This window comes from Saccopteryx leptura, chromosome 9, assembly GCF_036850995.1.
Source record: "Saccopteryx leptura isolate mSacLep1 chromosome 9, mSacLep1_pri_phased_curated, whole genome shotgun sequence".
Classification (NCBI taxonomy): Eukaryota; Metazoa; Chordata; class Mammalia; order Chiroptera; family Emballonuridae; genus Saccopteryx; species Saccopteryx leptura.
In genome coordinates, this window is record NC_089511.1 from 74,828,837 (window position 1) to 74,851,714 (window position 22,878).

The 22,878-nt window shown below is 39.9% G+C and overlaps 1 protein-coding gene across 11 annotated transcripts in view; it reads right to left on the reverse strand.

Annotated features, from left to right (window-relative positions):
- USP54 (ubiquitin specific peptidase 54) overlaps window positions 1–22,878 on the reverse strand; it is a 140,291-nt gene that overhangs the window by 68,354 nt on the left and 49,059 nt on the right. For all 11 annotated transcript variants that reach the window (XM_066348821.1, XM_066348820.1, XM_066348825.1 and 8 more), the window contains one exon: window positions 542–1,384. In XM_066348821.1, the coding sequence (XP_066204918.1) occupies window positions 542–688 (147 nt within the window). In that variant the 5' untranslated portion in view covers window positions 689–1,384. The remainder of the gene's footprint in view (window positions 1–541; window positions 1,385–22,878) is intronic.

The following is a 22,878-nucleotide window of genomic DNA, read 5'->3' on the forward strand; positions in this document are numbered from 1 at the left end:
CCAAGCACATCTGACCTGACATCAATTACAAGCTACTATATGTGAGTTCAGAGGACGGAGATGAAGAAGTGGACAAAGACTGGACTCCATTTAGTGTGTGTGCTAAAAACCTGAATTATGAGACAAGAATAATATTATGAGGTAAGAAAGCCTTTGACTTGTGGAAACAATTTTGCTTTCTATACTAGAGAAAAGCAACTACAGTGATAAAAGAGAAAAAGAAAAGAGATTGTTCAGGAAAAAAATTGATAAACAAGTAGTAAGATCCTCCCATCCATGTACCTCCCCCTTTGGGCAGGTAAGTAGTAGTAATTAGTTATTATTTCACTATCATATTAACACCCCCTTTTATTTACTAATGAGGTCATTGAGACTCAAAGAGATAAAGTTACTTGCCTAAGATCACACAGATGAGCTTTAAAAATTATCTCAGGTTGCTGACCTCAAATAGACTGTCAAGTACTATATTTAAAGAGTTATCAGAAACATAGCACCAGCAACTAAAAGTCAAAGTTCACCAAAAAGAAAAAAATGCTCTTACCTGCAAGGCACTATTGAGGAAGCAACTGTTTTGTCCTGGCTCATTGCTGAGCCCTTTGCTCGGGGCGATAGAGGTTGAACTTCGTGGAGCAAACATCCCTTGGACACTACCACGGCCCCCTGAAAAATAATTTCTCTTCCAAGACATTATCGTTCACATTTAGACTGAAAACACAGAAGCGGTTTTGTATCTTATGAGGAGGGAGTTTCTGTCTGCTGAAGTCCTTAATAGAAAGAGAATCCAGAATTTAATGACTATATGTTGAAAGATTTTGAGTTTACAACCTTCCAAACATCATTTGTAGCTCAAGGAACGCAGATATCCTCTTAGATCCACATGACAGAGCTGTCTCCCGCTTGCTCCAAATAATGCCTGACTTTTAACATGGCACAAGACTAATACAAATGGAAATCCTTGAGTATTGTTTCCTTCTATTTTTCTTGAACTGCCTCCATAAAATCCTGGTGAAGTAGCTAGAATCCTCAACTCCAACAGAATCCAGGATCTGGGTAAGATGTGTTCCGTAGGCTTGTTAATAATGCGTCTTGTGGACTGAAGATTTTTCCAACTGGAAGGAGAGGCAGACATAAGCAAGAACCCAACGCAAACCTCCTCGCCTTCTACTGCCTTGTCCCATCATCCTCTGAAGTAAAATCTAAAGTTCTAAGCAACCAGCATAAATTCCACAAAGCTAAGGAGCTTGTTTGAATTATAGGAGTATTTGCTGTTGCTACTTCTGTTGTTTAATATGATCCAAACATCTTCTGTCATTCCATCCAGAACTTCAGAAAGCCTCTTCTCCTCTCTTCCTCTGTGACTAGAATAGCCAGCTGTGCCAGGGAGCTTAGACAAAAAGAAAAAAAAATCAAAAGCATGCGTCACTTAATGACTCGACTGGCTTTGTGCTGTTCTGCCAAGATCAACGTTGCCTCACCTCTCACTATAAACTTGAAACCTTGGCAAACAATGCCAAGAAAGGAAAAAAAACTAACAACAACAAAAAGGAGAAACCAAAGAAGAAAAAAAAAAGGTATGAGCAGCTTTATTTTCATGGGAAACTTCTCTGAAATTTTCTAGAAGGAGAAGAGTTGATCTAGACAAAAATAAAAACCAAATACAAACTTTCCAAAATCAGGCTAACAATATTACTAAGGACATCACAAATGAGGAATTGAAACACTTTCTTTTGAATATTGTAAGTAAAAAAATTTTTAAATGGAGTTTACAGATTCATCGCTATGAAAGCCTGTATAAAGGTGAGAGGTCCAACTTATCACTCTGGACTCTATTCTGAGTAAAGATGTCCCATCCCTGAGAAACACTCATGGTAAGTAAACCATATGTCCTTAACATTAGTCCAAGAGAACTAAATCTTCTCCTGCCTTGTTTGTCTGTATGTTATATTTTTGCCAGGTCAGACAGATAATTTGAGCTACAAAGCACTTAATCCTCAGATTATATCCTAGACGCCTACAATCAGAGGCTGCCATTGACCAACATTAGTTCTCAACTAATTAAAATGCCAGTGAGGCAACAGGGAGAAATACCAAAGCAAGTACCTTTCTTGGAAGGTAATGCTTCTAATCTCCAGCTTCAAATTTTCCTATAAGACTGCCATATCCACATAAGGAAAAAATTAAAAATAAGTGTCAAATTTGGTTTCTAACAGTTCCCCAGGATTCTCCCTTCCTTCCCACCATCATATAGACCACCTAAAAAAGCAAAAATGCTATAATATCTTAATCATTCTCTGGGATATCATCAAGCATTTCCACAGTATATCCACTGTAAAAAATGAAGTACAGGAACATTAAATGATTGCACAAGACTGTTCTTTCTCTTCTCTAAATTCCCAGACTACTTATAATTTACATATCACAATTTAAATATCTGATTATATACTGTAGAGTCATATTATTCTCTATTTGCTTTATTATTCTCTATTTGTTTTTATATACATGTGTCAGTCATAAATCCTAAATATGACTATATGAAATGAAATACTAACTAGTGTCAGACATGTGCTAAACACTATACTTAACATTATTTTTTTATGTTTTCCACTGATTTCAGAGAGAAAGGAAGGGAGGGAGTAAGGGAGAGAGAAAGAGAAGATCAACTCATTGTTTCACTTAGTTGTTCCGATTAGTTGTGTGTGTACTCATTGATTGCTTCTCCTATGTGCCCTGACTGGGGGTCAAACCACAACCTCTGGTGCACTGGGTCAGCTTTATCTACTGAGCCAACCTGCCAGGGCCTATACTTATATTCTTTATTCAATCTTCACAACAGCCCTCTCACGTAGGAATTAATAGTTCCATTTTAGAGAAAGTAAAGTGAGGTTTAAAAACATTAATTTGCCCAAATCAAAGTAAGTAAATGGAAGAGCTACAATTGTTTGCCTATTTTACTATGATTTAATTATCTATTTTATCATACTATTCCAAAAGCTCCTATCACAGTGAGTTATAAGGAGGTGCTCAGTAAATACTGCCTAATGATTAGGATAGCACCAGGAAGAATTTCAAGTCTCCATACATACTATACAAGACCCTCAACCCTACACACACATCTTCAAACACACCCCACTCAAGGCTACTAAACAACTTCCAACAAGCTGCGCAGCATTCCTTCAGCTCAACTGCTGCAAAGGAATGACAAGCACCAAGCTGTACTTTGCTTACAGCCAAAAGGACTGGCAGGCAGGTGGGGTTTCCAGTGTCCGCATTAGGAGCTTACTGAAACTCAGCCTGCCCTATGTACACACGCCTGAGGTTAGGGAGCAAAGGGGAAAAAAGGCAGGAGCAGAGAAAGATTCTCAAGCTCTAAATGACAGTATTATGTAGGGTAAGGCAATAAGCTCTCACACTTACTCTAGGTGTGTCAGAAGCTAAAGTTGAGAGCCCAAAAGGACAAAGCCAAGAGAAGCAGTAACAAAAGGTCCAAAGAAATACTGATTACAAAATATTTCACTTAAGTTGCAGTTCTAGCACTAAACAATATAATTTTTTTCCAATGTCATCTACTAAAGATATATGAGAAGACAAACTAAGAGTTCTACCCACATGACTCTAGCAACCTATTTAAAAGAAGTAAAAGAACTGCTTAAGCAATACTAAAGTATTCAGCAGCAAAAGAGCAAAACATCTGTAACTGTAATTGTTCAGAAGAAACGTATACACCTATATATGGGGGTGTATATATTTATATGTATACATGAAGAGAGAGAGAAAGTGAAAATGGTAAAGCAAATCAATATAGCAGAATGTTAACAATAGGTACATCTGGCTAAAGATTATATGGGAATTCTTTGTATCACTCCCTACAACTTCCAAAGTTTTAAATTATGTTTTTAAGCTGAAAAGAAATTGATGCCTGCAAAATGAAAAAGACTTTAAATTATGTAAAAATTACCTTGTACTGTATGCAGTATTAGTGACTCAGTACAAAATCACAACTCAAATTACTGATCCAGTACATAATAATGTCATGGCAAATGATATTGGCAATCCCAAACTTAAAAAAAAGAGAGAGAAAGAAATATTAAAAAGTATAGATATGATGACAAAATAAAATAGAATTAAACTTGAATATGTTTCTATGAAAAAGAGAGCTGAAAATACAGTATCATGCCAAGTTCTTTTAAGGTGCAAGTGATAAAAAGTAATTGTAATATACAAAGAGGACTAAGATTAGACCTGGAGTTAAAAGATATAGGCTCAATTTCCACATTTTTATGACTTTGTAAAATCCCAAACTTCTTAGGTGTCCTGAACTTTGTTTCTGTGTCTGTAAAATGGTGGCACAATAGAGATTTCACAGAGTGGCTGAGGTTTAATACAACAGGCACATGAGAGTACTAGCAAGTTTTAGAAACAAGCGATGAACTAGTTCACTTGAGTGAACTGCTATGCCTAAAAGAAGAAAAGTACATTTTGGCTTGGTGACCTCAGGATACCAGAAAGTTGTAATTTACCAGGAATGTCTTCTAATTGTATAAAAAGAACCTCACATAGTATAGAGCTCACATAGGGAAAATGATATGTCAGCACAATTTAGCTACATGCTTGGAGAAACATTTAAATTTTACAATTATTTTAAAAATACAAGTTTAACTTAAAATGGCAAACAACTGAGAATTAGGGTAACATTTTAGAAGCTTGACAAAGAATGACCGTGTTCAACTAATCAATGATTCAAATGGAAAAACCATGAAGAGTATCTCAGTTTCTAGGGAAGTAACAGTAAGTAGTCCCGTTACTAGTGATTCAAGCCAAAGTAACCCAAACATTAGGAAGTCAAAGTGTACCACACTGAGTGAGATAGCCAAAGAGTTTAACCAGGAAAGTTGCTCACATTTCTAGTTTCTGTTATTCTACATAGAAATGTACTTGTAATTTACTTAAACTATATTTGTCTTGATAAATCAACAGGTAATTACCTTAATCCTTGGTATGTTCCACACAACAATAATTCCAAACCAGATCCTAGCCAGTTAGCTCAGCGTCCTCCCAAAATACCAAGGTTGCTGGTTCAACCCCCAGTCAGGGCACATACAGGAAGCAACCAATGAATGCACAACAATGTGAAACAACAAATAAATGCTTCCCTCTCTCTTTTTCTTTCTCTTTTTTCCTTTTTCTGTCTCCCTAAAGATCATTCAATAAATTTAATTTTTTAAAATAATTCCAAACCATTTCTATAGTGTCTTATTGGTTATTATGTGGATTAAAGTTAGTATAAGAAAAAATGTGCTAATATCAATGGCTGGCATACAATAATTGCTAAATAAATGGTTGTTATTATTATTTTTACCTTTCAAACACTCCTTCTTTGTGAGCTCTTTTCCCTTTAAACATAACTACACATGGCCAGACCAAGCAGTAGCGCAGTGGATAGGGCGTCAGCCTGGGACACTGGGAACCCAGGTTCAAAACCCTAAGGTCCCTGGCTTGAGTGTGGGCTCAACCAGCTTGAGCGTGCCAGCATGAGCATGGGATCATCAACATGACCCCATGGTTGTTGGCTTGAGCCCAAAGGTCACTGGCTTGAGCTCAAGGTTGCTGGCTTGAGAAAGGGGTCACTGGCTCAGCTGAGCCCCCAGTCAAGGCACATATGAGAAGCAATCAATAAACAAGTAAAGTGCTGCAACTACAAGTTGATGCTTCTCATCTCTCTCCCTTCTTCTCTCTCTCTCTAAAAAAATGTGGGCATTCTAAATCAGACCCTGTTGCTCTTTTCTACAATACTTCCCATGGTGTTCTCATCCTCTTCTCTGTCAGAATGTCAACCATCACTTCTGGTCTGATAAATTACAAATTTTATGAACCCTAAAATCAAATTACCAACTATTTATAGATTATCCCACTTTTATAACAAGTTCAATATGTCCAAATCTGAAGTTATCTCTTCCTCTCCCACAGAGTAGTTCCTCCTATTTATTTATTTATTGATTTATGCCAACAGCATTTCCAAATCCCCAGGTTTAAACCATCTGTAGTTTTTATTTCTTCCTATCCCACTCTCCCTTCCCTATCCACATCACAAAGGCCTGTCAATTCTCCCTTTAAAATCTCTCACATTGAGCCTTCTTTTTTTTTTTTAGATTTTTTTTTATTTATTCATTATAGAGAGGAGAGAGAGAGAGAGGGAAGGGGGAGGAGCAGGAAGCATCAACTCCCATATGTGCCTTGACCAGGTAAGCCCAGGGTTTTGAACTGGCGACCTCAGTGTTTCAGGTCGACGCTTGATCCACTGCGCCACCACAGGTCAGGCGAGCCTTCTTTTTCACTTCCACTGTCACCACCCTAGTTTACACCACAATTACCTCTGATATAGACTAGTATTATAATAGCTAAGTCTTTCTGGTCTCCTGTCTCTTACCATTACAATTCATTTATACAGTTTTTTAAATTACTATTTCTCTTTAACATGCATCATTATTTATTTGTGTGCATTTTACAGAAAACAGCAAAAGCCTTATATTGTTCCTCAGTCAAACAATATTAGTTGCCAGCTAGAATAGGTTTTTGATATGGTCACTCCCACCTTTTTGAGGTCCTAAGCAAAGTAAAGATGTCTACTGTTATCACTCCTATGTAACACAGTCCCAGAGGCCCTGACATGTGCAATAGGCAAAAAAAAAAAAAAAAGTTAAAAAATACATATTGGAATAAAAGATAAAACTGCTTTTATTTATAGATAACATGATTTCTACATTTTAAAATACCAAGGAATTAACAAAAAAAAAAAATACTTCTAAGAACTAGTAAGTGAGGTCAGTAAAGTCACAAAATACAAAGTAAAAATTTTTTTAAGTGAAAGGAGGGGAGATAGTGAGACAGGCTCCCACACACGTCCCAGCTGGGATCCACCCAGCAACCCCATCTAGGGCCAATGCTGGAATCAACTAAGCTATTTTTAGCACCTGAGGCTGATGCAGTCAGACCAACCAAGCTATCTTCAGTGCCTTGGGCCAATGCTCAAATCAATTAAGCCACTGGCTGCAACAGGGGAAGAGGGAGAGGGAGAGGGAGGGGAAGAGAAGCAAATGGTCACTTCTCTTATGTGTCCTGACTGGGAATCGAACCCAGGACATTTATACACCAGGCAGACACTCTATCCACTGAGCCAACTGGCCAGGGTCTAATATTTTTTTTATCTATCCTGTTTCTATATACTAGTAATGAACAACTGGAAATGAAAATTATTTTAAAGTACCATTTACAATAATACCACAAAAAATATATACTTAGGTATAAATGTAACAATATGTATGTAGGACCTATATCAGGGGTTGGGAACTTTTTTGGCTGAGAGAGCCATGAATGCCACATTTTAAAATGTAATTCCGTGAGAGCCATACAACAACCTGTGTACGTTACGCATTATCCAAAAAAGTTTGGTGGTGTCCCGGAGGACAGCTGTGACTGGCTCCAGCCACCCGCAACCATGAACATGAGTGGTAGGAAATGAATGGACTGTAATACATGAGAATGTTTTATAATTTTTTTTTTTTTCATTTTTCTGAAGCTGGAAACAGGGAGAGACAGTCAGACAGACTCCCGCATGCGCCCGACCGGGATCCACACGGCACGCCCACCATGGGGCAGCGCTCTGCCCACCAGGGGGCGATGCTCTGCCCATCCTGGGCGTCGCCATATTGCGACCAGAGCCACTCTAGCGCCTGGGGCAGAGGCGGAGGAGCCATCCCCAGCGCCCGGGCCATCTTTGCTCCAATGGAGCCTTGGCTGCGGGAGGGGAAGAGAGAGACAGAGAGGAAAGCGCGGCGGAGGGGTGGAGAAGCAAATGGGTGCTTCTCCTGTGTGCCCTGGCCGGGAATCGAACCCGGGTCCTCCGCACGCTAGGCCGACGCTCTACCGCTGAGCCAACCGGCCAGGGCCGAGAATGTTTAATAATTTTAACGTTATTATTTTTTTTTTAAAGATTTGTCTGCGAGCCAGATGCAGCCATCAAAAGAGCCACATCTGGCTCGCAAGCCATAGGTTCCCGACCCCTGACCTATATGCTGAAAACTACAAAACACTGTTGAAAGAAGTCAATCATTTACAACATAGAAGACATAAACTGAAAATTTTAAAAGACATGAGAAAATTTTGGGACCTTTGGTTAAGCAAAATAAATTTTTTTTCTTCTTTTCCAAGTAAGAGGAGGGGAGAAAGAGAGACAGATTCCAGCAAGCACCTCAACCAGGATCAACGCAGCAACCCTCGTCTAGGGCCATGCTCGCAACCAAGCTCGGAAGCTCCACGGAACTATCCTCCGCCCAGCGCACCCTGGGCGATGCAACTCGAACCAATTGTGCCATGGCTATGGGAAGGAAAGAGAGAGAGACAGACAGACAGACAGACAGAAAGAGAGGGAGGGAAAGGTGGAAAAGGAAAGTGTGCCCTGACCGAGAATCAAACCTGGGATATCCACACGCCAGGCTGACCCTCTACCACTAGGCCAAACAGCCAGGGCCACAAAAAAATTTTAAATACAACAATGAAAGCACAACCCATTAAAAACAAAATTATAAAACTGGACTCCAGCATAATTAAGAACTCCTATGTTTTGCCCTGACTAGTGGTGCAGTGGATAAAGTGTCATGCCGAGTTCCAGAATCACTAGTTTGACCCCGGGGTCACTGGCTGGATACTGGGGTTGCCAGTTCAATCCTGAGGGCACAGGTTTGAGTCCCAGGCAGGGCACATATAAGAAGCAGTCAATAAGTGCACAACTAAGTAGAACGAGTTGATGCTTCTCTCCTCTCTCTCTCCCTTCCTCTTTCTCTCAAAAAAAGAAAGAAAAGAACTCCTATGCTTTGTAAGACACTGTTAGGAGAATGAAAATATCAGCCAAAGATCACAAGAAAACACAGGGGCAAAAGTAGGTTTATAGTTGTGAGTCTGTGAAACAGAGTTTATTCTTATAGTATTTATTTATTAATTATTGTATTTTCCTTACAAACAACTGTAAACCTACTTTTGCCCACCCTGTATTTTCAAATCACATAATGGATGTTTGGATACAAAAAATGTATAGAATCCTCAAAACTTAATAATAAGAAAATTTGCTCAATTTTCTTAAATAGAGAAAACATTTGAACAGACACTGAATTTACTAAAGAAGATATACGTACAAGCCTCCAGTCAAGATGGCAGAATAGGTAAATGTGGTACTCACCTCCTCCCACAACCACATCAAAGTTATAACTACAGAACAACCATCATTTAGAACCATGTGAAATCTAGCTGAACACAAGTCCTATGACTAAAAATATAAAGAAGTAGATACATTGAGACTAGTAAGAGGGGTGGAGACTCAGAACGAGCTGGTCACACACCTACATATGGTGATTAAAAATCAGGAGAGAGCCTGACCAGGCATTGGTGCAATGGATAGAGTGTCCAACCAGGACGCAAAGGACCCAGGTTCAAAGCCCCGAGGTCGCCAGTTTGAGTGCAGGCTCACCAGCTTGAGCACGGGGTTGCTGGCTTGAGAATGGGATCATAGACATGACCCCATGGTCGCTGGCTTGAGCCCAAAGGTCACTGGCTTGAGCAAGGGGTCACTGGCTCTGCTGTAGCCCCACAGTCAAGGCACATATGAGAAAGCAATCAGTGAACAACTAAGGTGACACATCGAAGAACTGATGCTTCTCATCTCTCCCTTCCTATCTGTCTCTATCTGTCCCTCGCTCTGATCTCTCTCTCTGTCAAAAAAACAAAAAAAATCAGGAGAGATATCAATGGTGCAGAGGTTCTCTCACTGAGAAGCAAGGGGTCACAGCCCCTTACCAGGTCTCCCATGCCAGGGTCCCAGTGCTAAGAAGAGAAGTGCCCAGCGCTTCTGGCTGAGAAAACCAGCGGGAATGGTGGCTGAGTAAGACAAGGGCTGCTGGAGTTCCAGGCATTCCTCTTAAAGGGACCACATACAAATACTCAGAGTCACTTACTCTGAACTCCAGCATTGGAGCAAAAGTTTGAAAGGCACCAGGGATACACAGGGAAAAACTTAATTGTCTGGCTCTGACATGAGGGCTACACCTTTCTCACAGATAGAATTGCTGGCAGAGGCCATTATTCCTATGCTGAGCCCTCTCCTGACAGAGCTGGCAGGCGGGAACTATTATCTGAGTCTTCATCACCTGGTTAACACTATTTGCCCCACAATGGTGATTCTCTAAAACCCTGCCCAAACCAACTGTGAGCCCACCCAAGCCATTTCCAGTTGCTTTCCCACACAAACAGTCTTTTGTGGCTTATGCTTTGGACTTCACTAAAATCTCTCAAAGGTTCACAAACCCCAAACAAGCAGCATCTCCGGCCAAGGTATCCTGTACATCTTGCTAAGTGGTCTCAGGCCTGGCACTAGTGGCAGCTGGCCTTGGTTATAGTTTGGTCTTTCCCAGGCACCTCCAAGCCCAGCACAAGTAGCAGCCATCTGCAGATCACTCTGTGGCTCATGCCAGGTAGCTCCAGGCAGGGCATAGACAGTGGCTGATTTCAACCTGCACCTCCCAGGAGGCCCCAAAGTCAGTGGACCAGGTGGTCAACTTCAGATCATGCTGGAGTGCCACTCAACCACCTCCATGAATGACACATTCAAGGGTGGGGGACTTACCAGGCACCAGAGCCCTGCTGAAGCAAGTCCTGCTCATCCACTATAGTCTTAGCCAGTTTCACAGCCCATCGGCCTGGGGATAAATCCCTCCCATTGACCTGTCAACAGCAATGAGGGTTCAACTACAACAGGAGGGTGCACACAGCCTACACAGGGAACACACATGGAGCACCCAGCTCAGGTTACTGGGAAGGCTGTGCAACTGGGCCCTACAGGCCCTACTACATAAGGCCATTCTACCAAGACTGGAAGACATAGAAATTCTACCTAATGTTCAGAAACAAACATAGGGAGGGAGCCAATGAAGAGAAAAAAAACCATGTCCCCAAAACAAACAGAACAAAACTAAAAAAAAAGAACTAAACAAAATGGAGACAAGCAATCTACCAGATGCAGAGTCCAAAACACTGATTATAAGGCTGCTCAGTGAACTTAGGGAAGAGTAGAGGAACTTAGTGAGAACTTCAACAAAGAGATAGAAAACATAAAAATGGAGGTAGAAAACATAAAAAAGAACCAGTTAGAAATGAAGACTACATTACAGAAATCAATAGTAGATCAGATGAAGCAGAGAATCCAATCAACTGCTTGGAAGATAAGGAAGCAGAAAACACCCAATTAGAAGAGTAAAAAGAAAAAAGAATCTAAAAAAATGAGGATAGTGTAAGGAGCCTCTGGGACAACTTCAAATGTAGCAACATTCACATCATGGGGGTACCAGAAGGAGAAGAGAGAGAGCAAGAAATTGAAAATCTATTTGAAAAAATGACAGAAAACTTTCCTAAGCTGGTGAAGGAAATAGACATACAAGTTCAGGAAGAACAGAGAGTCCCAAATAGGATGAAACCAAAGGACCCCACACCAAGACACATCATAATAAAAATGCCAGAGGTTATAGACAAAGAGAGAATCTTGACAGTAACAAGAGAAAAGCAGTTAGTTACTTATAAGGAAGCTCCCATAAGACTGTCAGCTGATTTATCAAAAGAAACTTTGCAGTAGAGAAGAGATTGGTACAAAATAGTCAAAGTGATGAAAAGCAGAGAACTACAACCAAGATTATTCTACTCAGCAAAGCTATCGTTTAGAATTGAAGTACAAATAACAAGCTTCCCAGACAAGAAAAAGCTAAAGAAGTTCATCACCAACAAACCAGTATTATAAAAAACGTTAAAGAGTCTTCCTTAAGAAAAAAATAAAATATATAAATAAAATGGCAATAAATACATATCTATCAACAATTACCTTAAATGCAAATGGATTAAATACTCCAACCAAATGACAAACAGTGGCTAAATGAATAACAACACAAGACCCTTACATATGCTGTCTAGAAGAGACTAACTTCAGATTGAAAGACACACACAGACTAAAAGCAAAAATATAAAAAAAGATATTTCATGAAAATGGAAATAAACAAAAAGCTGAGGTAGCAATACTTACACCAGACAAAACAGACTTTAAAACAAAGGTTATAACAACAGATAAAGAAGGACCCAGTAATTCCACTTCTGGTTATTTATCCAAAGGAACCGAAAACACTAAATCAAAAAGGCATCTATATATATCCACATGTTCATTGCAATATTATTTACAATAGCCAAGATATGGAAAACCTAAGTGTCCCTCAGTAGATGAATGGATAAAGAAGTGGTGTATATATACAATGGAACATGTGTCAGCCATAAAAAAGAACGAAATCTTGCCATCTGCAACAACATAGATGGACCTAGAGGATATTGTGCTGAGTGAAATAAGTCACACAGAGAAAGACAAATTCCAGATGATTTCACATATATGTGGAATCTAAAAAACAAAATAAACAATACAGACAACATTTTAACAGTTGCCAGATGGGAGAATTGAGGGAACAGGTAAAAAAGGTAAAGGGATTTTGAAGTACAAATTGGTAGTTACAGAAGTCTTGGGGATGTAAAGTACAGCATAGAGAATATAGTCATTAATATTGTAATAACTAGCCTGACCAGGCGGTGGCGCAGTGGGTAGAGCGTCGGACTGGGATGCAGAGGACCAAGGTTCGAGACCCCGAGGTCGCCAGCTTGAGCGCGGGCTCATCTGGCTTGAGCAAAAAGCTCACCAGCTTGGACCCAAGGTTGCTGGCTTGAGCAACGGGTCACTCGGTCTGCTGAAGGCCCACGGTCAAGGCACATGTGAGAAAGCAATCAATGAACAACTAAGGTGTTGCAACACGCAACGGAAAACTAATGATTGATGCTTCTCATCTCTCCGTTCATGTCTGTCTATCCCTCTCTCTGACTCTTTCTCTCTGAAAAAAAAAAAAATTGTAATAACTATGTATGGTGTCAGATGGGTACTAGATTTATCAGGGTGATCACTTTCCATAATTTTTTCTTGTCCACTTGTTCTACTGCCAACAGGCTAAAACATGAACAAATAGCAAACTTCAAGGAAAAAAAAAAAAAAGCAGTCAATCAGACCTATTCTGACAGCTTTTTATTTTTACTGACTCATGTTCTTTTTTTATTTTTAAGGATTAAATTTAATGGGATGACCTTGGTCAATAGGAATACATAAGTTTAAGGTAAATATCTCTATCACATTTGAACTGTTAATTGCATTGTGCCCTATCTCACCTTGCCATTTTCTTCATTTATTTAATCATTTCTGTGCTCTGAGGGGATGTGGGGCTTAGGTTACAGCATTCCCATCCTCCCCCATATTACAATTATTTATGTACTTGGCTACATTATATACTGCTTACAAAATTAGGGGATATTTCAAAATGATTATGAAGTGATAAAATAGCCCCTAATTTTTGTGAGCAGTGTATATTCTTTAAGGGCATCTTTCTATTCCAGAGGTTGAATATAAAGGACATTGAGTTATTTAAAGTTTAATTAAAAAACAAAACTTTCGACACAACTTGAACAAGCCTGCAAGTCACACACAGAAACAATGGGAAGACAGAGGTACTTAAACCATATGAATCAACAAGAAAAATCCCCACAAAAAGATCTAGATCAGTGGTCCCCAAGCCCCGGGCCGTGGACCGGTACTGGTCTGTGGGCCATTTGGTACTGGTCCGCAGAGAAAAAATATATAACTTACATTATTTCCATTTCATTTAAATTTAAGTCTGAGCAATGATTTATTTTTTAAAAATGAACAGATTCCCTCTGTTACATCTGTCTAAGACTCACTCTTGACGCTTGTCTCAGTCACGTGATACATTTATCCGTCCCACCCTAAAGGCCAGTCCATGAAAATATTTTCTAACATTAAACCAGTCCATAGCCCAAAAAAAGTTGGGGACCACTGATCTACATGAAATGGAAACAATCAAATTACCAGATGCAGAGTTTTAAATAATGATTGTTAGGATGCTTAAGGATCTCAAAGCTACAATAGATGGACTTAATGAGAACCTAAATAAAAAAGTTGTAAGCATCAAAAAGGACACCAAAATCATAAAAAATAACCAGATAGAAATGACAAACACAATATCAGAAATGAAGACTACATTAGAAGGAATTAAAAGCAGGCTGGATGAAGCAGAGGATTGAATCAGTGATTTAGAGGACAAGATAAGCAAAAGCACGGAAGCAGAACAGCAAAAAGAAAAGAGGATCAAAAAGTCTGAGGAAACTCTAAGAGCACTGTGACAACATGAAGAGAAACAATATCGGCCTGACCTGTGGTGGCGCAGTGGATAAAGCATCGACCTGGAATGCTGAGGTCGCCGGTTCGAAACCCTGGGCTTGCCTAGTCAAGGCACATATGGGAGTTGATGCTTCCTGCTCCTCCCCCTGTTCTCTCTCTATCTCTCGCTCTCTCTCTCTCTCTCTCTCCCCTCTCTCTCTAATAAAAATGAATAAATAAAATCTAAAAAAGTAAATAAATAAAAAAAAAGAAACAATATCCCCATCATAGGGGTTCCTGAAGGAGAAGGGAAAGAACAAGGGATAGAGAATCTGATTTAAGAAATTATAGCTGAAAATTTCCCTAAATTGATCAGGAAAGAGTCACACAGATTCAAGAAGCAAAGAGAACCCCATTAAAAAAAGAACCCAAAGAGACCTACACCAAGACATATCATAATCAAAATACCAAAGCTAAGAGATAAAGAAAGTATACTAAAAGCTGCAAGAGGAAAGCAATCCATCACCTACAAAGGAGCCCCCATAAGGATGACATCCAACTTCTCAACAGAAACACTAGAGGTCAGAAGGAAATGGTAAGAAATATTCAAAGTAATGCAGAACAAGAACCTACAGTCAAGACTTCTTTATCCAGCAAGGCTATCATTTAAAATTAAGGACAAATAATAAGCGTCCCAGACAAAAAAAAAAACTCAAGGAATTCATCAAAACCAAACCAATGCTGCAAGAAATGTTAAGGGGCTTGCCTGCTATAGACAGAACAAAGTGGGAAAAAACGCTAATAAAAGAGAAATGTAGATTTTTTAAAAAATGGCAATAAACAACTACATATCAATAATAACCTTAAATGTAAATGGATTAAATGCTCCAATCAAAAAACATAGGGTAGCCTGACCAGGTGGTGGTGCAGTGGATAGAGCATCAGACTGGGATGCAGAAGGACCCAGGTTCGAGACCCCGAGGTCACCAGCTTGAGCGCGGGCTCATCTGGTTTGAGCAAGGAGCTCACCAGCTTGGACCCAAGGTCACTGGCTCCAGCAAGGGATTACTCAGTCTGCTGAAGGCCCGCGGTCAAGGCACATGTGAGAAAGCAATCAATAAACAACTAAGAAGTCGCAATGCGCAACGAGAAACTGATGATTGATGCTTCTCATCTCTCTCCGTTCCTGTCTGTCCCTGTCTATCTCTGCCTCTGTAAAAAAAAAAAAAAAAACAAACAAAAACATAGGGTAGCTGCATGGTTAAGAAAACAGGACCCATACATATGCTGTCTACAGGAAACCCACCGCAAAACAAAAGATACACACAAACTGAAAGTAAAAGGATAGAAAAAAATATTTCAGGAAAATGGAAATGAAAAGAAAGCTGGGGTAGCAATACTTATATCTGAAAATATAAACTTTAAAACACAGGCTAAATAAAGGGATAAAAAAGGTCACTACATAATGATAAAGGGAGCAATCAACAGAAAGAGATAACCACTATAAATATCTATGCACCTAAGCACCTAAATATATAAAGCAGACTTTGATGGACATAAAGGGTGAGATCAACAGCAATATTGTAATACTAGGGGATTTCAATACCCCACTAACAGCACTGAATAGATCCTCAAGAAAGAAAATTAACAAAGAAACAGCAGAATTAAGGGACACACAAGATCAACTGGATTTAATAAAATCTTCAGAACCTTTCACCCTAAAGCAGCAGAATATATATTCTTTTCTAGTGCACATAGTACATTCTCTAGGATAGACCACATGTTATGGCATAAAATGAGTCTCAACAAATTTAAGAAATCGTATCAAGCATCTTCTCTGACCACAACAGTATGAAACTAGAAATCAACTACAATAGAAAAAATAAAAAATACTCAAACACTTGGAAACTAAACAGCATGTTATTAAATAACGAAGGGTCAACAATGAGATCAAAGAAGAAATCAAAAATTTCCTTGAAACAAATGAAAATGACCATACAACAACTCAAAATTTATGGGACACAGCAAAAGCAGTCCTGAGAGGGAAGCTGATAGCGTTACAGACATACCTTAAGAAGCTAGAAAAAGCTTAAATAAACAACTTAACCCTGCAACAAAAATAACTAGAAAAAGAACAGCAAATAAAGTCCAGAGGAAGTAAGAAGGAAGGAAATAATAAATATCAGAGCAGAAATAAATGACATAGAGGCTAAAAAAACAATACAGAGGATCAATGAAACCAAGAGACGGTTCTTTGAAAGGGTAAACAAGATCGATGAACCTTTTACCAGACTCATCAAGAAAAAAAGAGACAGGACTCAAATAAATAAAATTAGAAATGAGAGTGGAGAAGTAACAACTGACACAGCAGAAATACAAAGAATTGTAAGAAAATACTATGAAGAACTGTATGCCAAAAAATTAGACAACCTAAGTGAAAAGGACAAATTCCTTGAAAAATATAATCTTTATTTTTTTTTGAACAATGGCTTTTTTAAAATTTATTTATTCATTTTAGAGAGGAGAGAGAGAGAGAGACAGAGAGAGAGAGGAGAGAGAGATAGGGGGGAGGAGCTGGAAGCATCAACTCCCATATGTGCCTTGACCAGGCAAGCCCAGGGTTTCGAATCGGCGACCTCAGCATTTCCAGGTCGACGCTTTATCCACTGTGCCACCACAGGTCAGGCGAAAAATATAATCTTTCAAAAATTAATCTGGAAGAATCAGAAAACCTAAACAGACTGATTTCAACAAATGAGATTAAAACAGTTATCAAAAAACTCCCAAGAAACAAAAGCCCTGGGCCAGATGGCTTTACAGGTGAATTCTACTAAATATTCAAAGAAGAACTAACTCCTATCCTTCTCAAGCTATTTCAAAAAATTCAAGAGGAGGGAAGACTCCCAAGCTCCTTTCATGAGGCAAGAATAATTTATTCCAAAACCAGGCAAAGACAACACAAAGAAAGAAAACTATAGGTCACTATCCCTGATGAATTTGGATGCTAAAATTCTCAACAAAATATTAGCAAACCGGATCCAGCAATACATGAAAAAAATCATACATCATGATCAACTGGGATTTATTCTGGGGAGGCAAGGCTGGCACAATATTTGCAAAACAATCAATGTGATTCATCACATAAACAAAAGGAAGGAGAAAAACCACATGATAATATCAATAGATGCAGGAAAAGCATTTTATAAAATCCAGCACCCATTTATGATCAAAACTCTCAGCAAAGTGGGAATACAGGGAACATACCTCAACATGATAATGGCCAACATCAAACCTCAACATGATAAACAGCCAACATCATACTCAATGGACAAAAGTTAAAAGCAATCCCCTTAAGATCAGGAACAAGGCAGGGGTGCCCCCCTTTCATCACTCTTATTCAACGCAGTCCTGGAAGTCCTAGCCACAGAAATCAGACAAGAAGAAGAAATAAAAGGCACCCAAATTGGAAAAGAAGAAGTAAAACTATCATTATTTGCTGATGATATGATACTGTACATAGAAAACCCTAAAATCTCAGTCAAAAAACTACTGGACCTGATAAGTCCAGTAAGGTGGCAAGATATAAAATTAATACTCAGAAATCAGAGGCATTTTTAAACACTAACAATGAACTGTCTGAAAGAGAAATTAAGAAAACAATTCCCTTCACTATTGCAACAAAAAAAATAAAGTACTTAGGAGTAAGTTTAACCAAGGAGGTTAAAGTCTTGTGCTCAGAAAATTATAAAACATTGAGAAAAGAAATCAAGGAAGATACAAACAAGTGGAAGGATTTACCGTGTTCATGGTTAGGAAGAATAAACATCATTAAAATGTCTATATTACCCAAAGTAATTTATAAATTCAATGAAATTCCTATTAAAATACCAATGACATACTTCAAAGATATAGAACAAATATTCCAAAAATTCATATGGAACCAAAAAAGAACACGAATAGCCTCAGCAATCTTGAAAAAGAAGAATAAAGTGGGGGGTATAACCCTTCCTGATATCAAGTTATACTACAAGGCCACTGTACTCAGAACAGCTTGGTACTGGCATAACAACAGGCATATAGATCAGTGGAACAGAACAGAGAACCCAGAAATAAACCCGCACCTTTATGAACAATTGATATTTGACAAAGGAGCTAAAAGCATACAATGGAATAAAGACAGTCTCTTTAACAAATGGTGTTGGGAAAATTGTACAGCTACCTGCAAAAAAATAAAACTAGACCATCAACTTACACCATACACAGAAATAAACTCAAAATGGATAAAAGATTTATATGTAAATCGTGAAACCATAATCACCTTGGAAGAAAACATAGGCAGTAAGCTCTCTGACATCTATTGCAGCAATACATTGCTGATTTATCTCCACAAGTGAAATAAAGGACAGGATGAACAAATGGGACTATATCAAGGTAAAAAGCTTTTGCACAGCTAAAGACAATATGAACAAAATAAAAAGACAAACCACACAATTGGCGAACATATTCTACAATAAATCTGATAGGTAGGCCCTGGCCGGTTGGCTCAGTGGTAGAGCGTCGGCCTGGCGAGCAGGAGTCCCGGGTTCGATCCCCGGCCTGGGCACACAGGAGAAGCGCCCATCTCCTTCTCCATCCCTCCCCCTCTCCTTCCTCTCTGTCTCTCTCTTCCCCTCCCGTAGCCAAGGCTCCATTGGAGCAACGATGGCCCAGGTGCTGAGGATGGCTCTGTGGCCTCTGCATCAGGCACTAGAATGGCTCTAGTTGCAACAGAGCGACACCCCAGATGGGCAGAGCATCGCCTCCTGGTGGGCGTGCTGGGTGGATCCCAGTTGGGCGCATGAGGGAGTCTGTCTGACTGCCTCCCTGTTTCCAACTTCAGAAAAATACAAAAAATACAAAATAAAAATAAATAAATAAATAAATCTGATAGGGAGTTAATAATCAAAATTTATAAAGAACTTGTAAAACTCAACACCAGGAAAGTAAACAACCCAATCAAAAAATGAGCAAAAGAACTGAATAGACACTTCTCCAAAGAGGACATACAGATGGCCAATAGGCAGATGAAAAAATGTTTAACATCACTAATCATTAGAGAAATGCAAATTAAAACCAAAATGAGATACCACCTCACACCTGTCAGAATGGCGCTCATCAACAAAACAACACAGAATAAGTGCTGGTGAGGATGTGGAGAAAAGGAAACCCTCCTGCACTGCTGGTGGGAATGCAGACTGGTGCAGCCACTTGGGAAAACAGTATGGAGATTCCTCAAAAAATTAAAAATGGAACTGCCTTTTGATCCAGCTATCCCACTTTTAGGAATATATTCTAAGAATACCAAATCACTGATTCAAAACAAGAAATGCACCCCATGTTTACTGCAGCATTGTTTACAATAGCCAAGATCTGGCAACAGCCCAAGTGTCCATCAGTGGATGAGTGGATTAAAAAGCAGTGGGCCTGACCAGGCGGTGGCGCAGTGGATAGAGTGTTGGACTGGGATGCGGAGGACCCAGATTCGAGACCCCGAGGTCGCCAGCTTGAGCGCGGGCTCATCTGGTTTGAGCAAAGCTCACCAGCTTGAGCCCAAGGTCACTGGCTCGAGCAAGGGGTTACTCAGTCTGCTGAAGGCTCATGGTCAGGGCACATATGAGAAAGCAATCAATAAACAACTAAGGTGTCACAACCAAAAACTAATGATTAATGCTTCTCACCTCTCTCCGTTCCTGTCTGTCTTTCCCTATCTATCCTTCTCTCTGACTCTCTCTCTGTCTCTATAAAAAAAAAAACAACCAAAAAAAAACAACAACAGTAGTACACATACACAATGGAATACTACACGGCTGTGAAAAGGAAGTAAATCTTACTTTTTCTGACAACATGGATGGACCTGGAGACTATTATGCTAAGTGAAATAAGCCAGGCAGAGAAAGAAAAATATCATATGACCTCACTCATATGAGGAATTTAATGAACAATGTAAACTAAGAAACAGAATAGAGGTAGAGGTGGGGATCAAAGGGACCAGAGGGAAAGCGGTCAGAGGGAAAGGGGAGGAGAGGATGAGATCAGAGAAGGGAAAGAGATCAGTGAAATTATATATACATAACACAGTGTCATAGAGATCAGGACAGTAAATCCTGAAGGGAAGGAGGAAGGGTGTTGGAGGGAGGGGTCAAAGGGGGTATCAAGGGGAACACAGGGGCAGGGGGGAGGGAGATATATTTGGTGGGACACTTGAATCTATATAAGCACAATAAATTAAAATCAATAAGAAATTTAAAAAGAAAAAAAGAATACATCTAAAACAAAGAAAATCGATCATAGAGGAAATACAGTGTGTCCGTAAAGTCATGGTGCACTTTTGACCGGTCACAGAAAAGCAACAAAAGATGATAGAAGGCCCTGGCTGGTTGGCTCAGTGGTAGAGCGTTGGCCTGGTGTGCAGGAGTCCTGGGTTCGATTCCCAGCCAGGGCACACAGGAGAAGCGCCCATCTGCTTCTCTACCCCTCCCCCTCTCCTTCCTCTCTGTCTCTCTCTTCCCCTCCTGCAGCCAAGGCTCCATTGGAGCGAAGTTGGCCTGGGCGCTGAGGATGGCTCCATGGCCTCTGCCTCAGGCGCTAGAATGGTCCTGGTTGCAATAGAGCAACACCCCAGATGGGCAGAGCATTGCCCCCTGGTGGGCATGCCCGGTGGATCCTTGTCGGGCGCATGTGGGAGTCTGTCTGACTGCCTCCCGTTTCCAACTTCAGAAAAATACACACACAAAAAATGATAGAAATGTGAAATCGCCAAATAAAAGGAAAACTCTCCCAGTTTCATACCTATTCAGTGCAGTTCGATGTGGGCTCACGCACAGATTTTTTAGGGCTCCTTAGGTAGCTATCCCGTATAGCCTCTACAGACTCGTCACTGACTGATGGCCTACCAGAACAGGGTTTCTCCACCAAACTGCCAGTTTCCTTCAACTGCTTATCCTACCAAGTAATGTTATTCCTATGTGGTGGTGCTTCGTTATAAACGCGCCGATATTCACGTTGCACTTTGGTCACAGATTTGAATTTAGCAAGCCACAGAACACACTGAACTTTCCTCTGCACTATCCACATCTCGAGTGGCATGGCCGTGGGCTGCTCCGCTGTATACACAGTGTTACGTCATCATCTGCGCATGCACACATGCTGCCACATCATCCTACAGAAACTGGGAGGGTTTTCCTTTTATTTGGTGCAGATTTCACATTTCTATCGTCTTTTGTTGCTTTCCTGTGACTGGTCAAAAGTGCACCATGACTTTATGGACATACTGTAGGTCTGAGGTGCACAGTATTTCTTATAAAGCTGAAAAATAAAATCAATTAAAAAAATAGTCTCTTATTGAACTATGAAAATAAGTTAGTAAAATAATACCCTCAGTCAAAAAACAGTGTAAAGCACCTGTTTTTAATTCCTTCTTTGCATCTTGCAGGCAAATACTTTGAAGCTAAGAACATGAAATAAACTATTTTACATAGAAAAAAGAAGAAATTCTTTTTTTTTCTTTTATTTATTTTTTCTCTTTTTTTTTTCTTTCTATTTCTTAAGCTGGAAACGGGGAGAGACAGTCAGACAGACTCCCGCCCGGCACGCCCACCAGGGGCGAAGCTCTGCCCACCAGGGGTCAATGCTCTGCCCCTCCGGGGCGTCGCTCTGCTGCGACCAGAGCCACTCTAGCGCCCGGGGCAGAGGCCAAGGAGCCATCCCCAATGCCCGGGCCATCCTTGCTCCAGTGGAGCCTTGGCTGCGGGAGGGGAAGAGAGAGACAGAGAGGAAGGAGGGGGCAGGGGTGGAGAAGCAAATGGGCGCTTCTCCCATGTGCCCTGGCCAGGAATCGAACCCGGGTCCCCCGCACGCCAGGCCGACGCTCTACCGCTGAGCCAACCGGCCAGGGCCAAAAAAGAAATTCTTGACAAAATATTTTACTTTTCTTTTTCATCCTATGTCTTCAAAATCCTATGTATTATACAGGTATGACATCCCTAACTAACTTGAGTACTACATTGCCTCAGAAATACTTTATTTGTATTTCATAACATCTGTGGTTGGAAAAGATGTAGAAGCCCAACTTCTATCCAATAAACTTAAAAGTTTCCAATAACTTAATAATAAACAATACTGTGATTAGGATGACAAACCATCCCTATACCCATCCTCTCTCCCTTCTTCTCCCTTTCTCTTACGAACATATCATAAGCTTTCTGTAAAAATTCTATAAGATTAAACTATAATTGATAGCACAAACCCAAAGCAACATCAAAATGTGGGAAAATGGATTCTAAAAATAATGCAGTCTCAATACAATTCACCTAGAGTATTATGACAACTTCTAAACTTTCTTCCCTTTCTAATTCTATCTCTAAATATTGCCAAAAGCAAACTCTAATTAATCACTATTTAGCTCAGACAACTTTAGTGACAAAATACTGTCAAAACTCCTGGGCCCTAAATGGCCTTCCATGATCTTAATCCATGCATATTTCCAACTTTATCTACCACTATTCCCCTTAAAACACACAAAAAAAGATTTGTTCTGTCTATATTTTCTT